The sequence below is a fragment of the Parasteatoda tepidariorum genome, chromosome X1 (genome assembly GCF_043381705.1).
Source record: "Parasteatoda tepidariorum isolate YZ-2023 chromosome X1, CAS_Ptep_4.0, whole genome shotgun sequence".
Classification (NCBI taxonomy): domain Eukaryota; kingdom Metazoa; phylum Arthropoda; class Arachnida; order Araneae; family Theridiidae; genus Parasteatoda; species Parasteatoda tepidariorum.
In genome coordinates, this window is record NC_092214.1 from 78,653,946 (window position 1) to 78,659,945 (window position 6,000).

General features: G+C 29.7%; 1 protein-coding gene across 1 annotated transcript in view; it reads right to left on the minus strand.

Annotated features, from left to right (window-relative positions):
* Positions 1-5,156, minus strand: part of LOC107446985 (cytosolic 10-formyltetrahydrofolate dehydrogenase) — a gene marked incomplete at its 5' end in the record, with an annotated part of 38,992 nt that extends 33,836 nt beyond the window's left edge. Inside the window, 3 exon segments of the mRNA XM_043055911.2 lie at positions 1,363-1,467; positions 2,639-2,804; positions 4,922-5,156. Coding sequence (XP_042911845.1) covers positions 1,363-1,467; positions 2,639-2,804; positions 4,922-5,156 — 506 coding nt within the window.
* Positions 5,157-6,000: the final 844 nt, after the last annotated feature.

A 6,000-nucleotide genomic window follows, 5' to 3' on the forward strand; every position in this document is an offset into this window, starting at 1 on the left:
ATCAACATGGAAGATATAAATGTGTGTCCTCAAAGAAATATCTTAACTATTAGTACTGTACTGTTCATAAATAATACACTAATGCAGAACAAACGAACAATAAATAAAATGAGAAAGCTTTTCATCTCCTCTCCAACCCCTGTAGTGGTTGGTTTGAGATGTGCCCCTAAAGGTTGTTTTTCCCATTGCACACAGAGACCACACCAAGCCTTGGGGGACCGGTTTACATTACGTCTATCGAAGCTAACCTTCCTCTCCTATGCATACTCTTTGTTTAAACCATTCATTCACTGTGTTGTAGCAATGCGAACAACATAAATTTTCTTCCCACTCGAATAGGTTGCACTCATATAGAGTACGATTTCCCGTTAGGGATATCACCTATTTAACAACTGTGCAAATTCCTGAGAGGGCGGTATGGTCAGCTCCATTTTTCACGTGCTTGCGAAGCACTGCGTGTGTGCATTCATATTCACATTGTCACTATGTGCATAAGATGCCAGCATTATGATTTATATTTTAATAAAACTTTATTTGTCGGTAATTGTTTTTGTCTTTTTTAAGTTCAACAAACAGCATACTATTTACGGGAAATTCTGGTTTGCAAAATTAAAGTTCTTATAATCACATATTTAGTAAAAAAACACAAAACTGAGGAGTAAATTTTACCGAATAAATGTTTTTATGCTATACTTTCACCGTTTGGCACAGAATTTTTATTAAACATATTTTTCATTATTCTGTATTAATGTAGATCAAAATAAGTGAAAAATATTATATTTAGAATTTTAATAATTTATAGTTAGATAAAAACATGGGTGCATTTTTCTACGTTAAAGATGTAATCTTCCAAACACAGCTCACTTCCAAACAATATTTTTTTTCTTATATTTGCACTTATTTGCAGTTATTTAGATCTAAAAGAAATAATTATTCATCATTGAAATTTCTTTAATTTGAAAAATCAATTATTGATAAATTTTTGAATATGAATGAAAAAAAAATTTTTTTTTGAACAGCATTTTTTGGATTTTATATTTTCGTGCAAATATAATTCCGATAATCTGACAGATTTTTTTAGATAATCTGACAGATCTGACAGATTTTCTGACAGATTTAACTATTAGACTGATTTTTATAATTAGAAGTACCAATATACATTTTCATCTGCAATTAGAGCATGAGAAAAAAATCACATAATTAGAAACATTCAAATAACAAATCAAATAAAAAATTTAAACATATTTTCCAAAACATATTTATAAAAAAAATAGTTTGCTAAACCATTGGAGGAAATTGAATTGAATTTCTGAATTAAGCTAAATTTATCATTTTTCTAAGAATAATAAAGAAAATACAAACCATGCAATGTTCAAGTTTAGTTAAAGCTGGATCATATGAAGCCCCTTCTTCTGTTTGAACAATTTTAGGAGCTTTGCCCTCAGCTACTAATCTAACTGCTTCGCCCTATATTCATTAATATACAGTTGGATTATATCTACTAAGAATAATTAAAAAGTAAACTGTATGAAAAAACAATTAAATAATATAGAAAAATGTTTAGTGTTTCATTATATTTAAAATTTATATATTCTTATACAACATTCTTTCTTTTTTTCAATTTCACATAAAAACATGAGACATAAAAAAAACTGAAATCAGTCCATCCTGAAACCATAATCAATATCAACTTTCGGTTTTCTATATGACAACATATATGCTTAAAGAAAATGAATAATATTCTCCTTTTTGAAGGTCGTTAATTATGATATTCATGGTCGTAGTTTGTGGGTTTCACAAAATAATGTATTTTTAAGAAAGAATTACAGATTAATTTAGAAATATTATTTATTATTTTTTAAATATGTATAATAATGTTCTATTAAAGTCCAAAAGTTCATATTGGTAAAACTGATTTAAAGTTTGTTTAGTTTTATATCACTAATTTTGATATTCACGGGTTTAGTTTGCATATTTGACAAAATAATGTATTTTTAAATGGTTAATATTTAAAAAAAATAAAAGTATTATTAAATAATTTTAAGTAATTATGTCATATGGTAGTCATGAAATTCATATAGGTAAAACTGATTGTAAGATGTATTTTTTTTTTTTATCGTTAATTTTGATATCCTCGGCCTCAGCTTGAAGCTTTCACAAAATTTCTAAAAAATTATTATAATAATTATTATAACAATTTTTCGTTTTAATTTTAAAAATGATATCTAATTTTTGTTAGTAATTAAGATGACACATGAAAGCCCAAAAGTTCATTATGGTAAAACTGATTGCAGGTTGTTTTTTTTCCTTCATCTAGTTAATTTTAATATCCACGGTAAAGTCTTAGGTTTGTAGAAAATAATAAATTTCTAACAAATTAATATTAAAAAGAAAAACTTTTAAATTTTTTAGAAATATTCTATATGTTTCAGTTTTTATAACTTGTTTTTAAAATATTATGAAAAAAAGCATAAAAAAAATTGTAACAAAAAAAATTTGGGGCAAATTTTAAAAAACGATAAAGGATGTTTAATGATTCTGACACAAAGCATTGGGGCTTTTTTTCAATTCTCTGAAGAGTAGAGAACTCTTCTGAAAAGAAAAGAATAACAGCCGTCAGTTATATTATCTGACTTACCATTGCTTTTATTCCTTCAGGATACATAAATCTATTGTAAAGACTGTCAACTGTGTCATTTGGATCAACATCACATTCTTTTTGAAGTAGTATTGGTCCAGTATCTAAGCCATCATCAGCCCAAAATATCGTGAAACCAGCTCGTGTATCTCCATTTATTAAAGTCCTAAAACATATTCAGTCATAAACAGCAAGTAATATATTTTTACTTTTTTTTATTATCAATAAACAGTATTTGAATTTGAAATACTCGAAGCCGCATCACTCAATTATGGCCAAGCACTTGGCCACATTCTTAGGGCCCTATCTCTAAGAGCCAGGGTAGGAAATGCCACGTAATTTTGACCCCGGTCAGACATGAACAGCGCCTAAGTTGGTACCTTTCTCGCCAAATTTCAACACCACAATACCAGATGTAACGCGCACCTTGCTGCGTATACACCAAAGTTGTTGTGTTGGCTGCCAGAATCGAACTCACAACCACTAATTCTCCATCCAGAATTGTGATCGACGCCTAAACCGACTACGCCACCGGAGCGCTGTATCGATTAGCGTGAGTTCGCTAAAGTTTCCGACCATAGATGGGTGACTGAATGCAGATAATAACTAGCTTCCTAAAAACGGAAGAAATTTAGAAAACTTCCTGTGCATCCCTCTGATTATGTTACGTTTATGAAGCGATGTGTGAAGAGGCTAGATATTCTAGGAAATTTTAGTATTGTGATTTGTATTTAAATTTATGCGTTATTTTTCCATTCATAGGAGATTTCTGTGCAATTTATAAATTCTAAATGCCTTAAGTCGTGAGTTTCGTGAAAGTCGTGAACTTCACGTAAAATTAAGAAAATTAATATCCTTACACGAATAGAGAGTAAGGTTTGTCATGTTTTGTGTGGTATTCCTTATTTGGCTACATTTGTGTAAATTATCGCCATTTGTTGTTTTTTGAGTAACATCCCAGCATTCTTGTGGAGTTGTTTAAATTCTTTTTCAGCTAAAATAAAACGAGTGAAGCTAAAGTTAAAATGTAAAAACGCGTTATATTGTAAATTCAACATTATTTTGTAAATACTACAAGGATATTAACATTGGCTAACGTGCTTTTTCAAATTTAGGCGAAAAATAAATCGAAAATTGTTACCCGGAAGTCTTACGCCATCTGTGCGTAGCTTTGCATGGTCAACCCTAATAAATACTATCATTATATATATANTTTTAGAATCTTGTCCTTCTTTCACTTCCATATTAGGAAGCATTAAATGATTATCGATGATGCGTAGAGTTACAAACAATGCACTGACTGAGCCTTTTCACCTCCAAATCTGTTATTATAAAATGCAAGAGCAAGTGTTTTTGCGTGTCTTTTGCTGTACGATATCGCCAACATAACCTTCGCCACTACTGTCTTTATATTAGTCCACTCTCCTCCAGCTGGGAGAGTGGGTGAGACGTCTGTTTACACCATACTCCAGTAAATAAAGCCTGTTAAAGTCTATCGGCTTATTATTTCTACAAAAGTAAATTAAAAACACTAACAAAATAACGGGGTTGTTACCATCATATTATACATATATATATATATATACATATATACGGTGTATACGTTTACGTTTATATTAGTCGTTTTGTAGATTTCTATGCTTATGCTATGTCTATATGAATAATATAATTTAATATTAAAAAAATTTCATTCAAAAATATTTTATCAGTATTCAATACAAGATTCATAATTTAGTTTTTCTTTAGTGCAATAGAAAAGTAATATTTAAAAGAAAAATTTATTCATGTTTTTCGAACATTTTTCAATTGAGACTTTTTATTTTTGAAAATTAAAAATAGCACATTTCTAAACCAAAATCTAGGCTTTGGGCCCAATTTCATCCTAGTAAGACCCTGTCCTGAGATTATAATATTGCACTCAGGGGTCGATGAGTTTGTTACGAGTATCCACGCACCTCTGTAAACCACTTTACCTCACCAAGTAGGCCCGACGGACCGAAGCACTGCGATTCGTACAGACAACGAATAATATATGCATGAAAAGAGTCTTCTAGCTCCTACTTCCCAATCTTCAGTACTTATTTTTTCTATTCATTTGAGTTATTATTTTTTAACTGCGATCAAGGGTATTGCTGTTTAATAAGAAAGTCAGTAGGCAATATAACTATTAATGTATTTTAATTAAACCAATTCTTCTCCATTTCAATAAAATTAAAGGATTGCTGTGAACCATAAAGAAAAAAGTTTTGAAAGTCATATTTCAGATAAAAATAAAAGTATTACCAATTTATTGATGAAACACCACGATGCCTTGGCAAAATAGATGGGTGATAACAAATAGACTTTTGTATTGGATAATTGATAACATCCATTGGTATAAACTGTGTACAAAAAGGCAAGACATTCAATTCAGCACCAACAGACCTATACTGATCTAATACTTCAGGAATCGGTTGTCCTTTTACTCTCCATCTTGGTACTTTAAACACAGCAACACCATCTTCTCGAGCAACTGTCGCTGTTTATAAAAAGAAACAGGATAAATGCCTATCATATATTTTTAACGTATAATATTTACACAATATAATGATGCATCAAAAGAATCAAATGTTCTGTAAATGTTTCAAAAGCTCGCGAGTACTGCATGTTAACGAGAAATCCACTATAAGGAAAAATCTAAAGACCACTATTATTTCCAAATCACTGCCAAAATGCTAAGGATACGAAAATTTGTATTGTTTATTAATGATACAAAAGTAACTAGTCTACCGTTCTTACTTAAAAACTTTTTAGTGGCGTTTCTTTTTTTTTTGCTATTTAAGAGAACAATTATAGCAAAAAGTGTAAAATGTAAGGTCTTTCGGATTATTTTTGGTATTAATACAAAAAAAGTAAAAAAGAACTTCATCTTCATATTAACGTATTTCCTTCTTACATTCTTGATCATTATGTTTATAAAGCAAACATGCATATGCGTTCACTATTCTAGTTATCTACCTTCTTTAAAAAGTAAAAATTCTTCTGCTATTTTTAAATTCTGTCGGACACTTCAAGAGCAGGCGCCTTTTTAGAATAACATATCTGCCTTCTTTTTTTCCTTCTGGACAATTAACTAATGAAATAATTATTCAGTGTTATTTAAAACCTCGAAATTTGCATTTCATTTCTTTATTTTTCTTCCATCTTGCAAAACTCCCAGTTCAGTATACAAATTATAAGTAAAAGCACTCTAAGTATGTACTTTAAAGTAATATAGATGTAAAAGCACTCTAATTATGTATTTTAAAGCAATGTCGATGCAAAAGCACTCTAAATATGTATTTAAAGTAATATAAATGTAAAAGCACTCTAATTATATATTT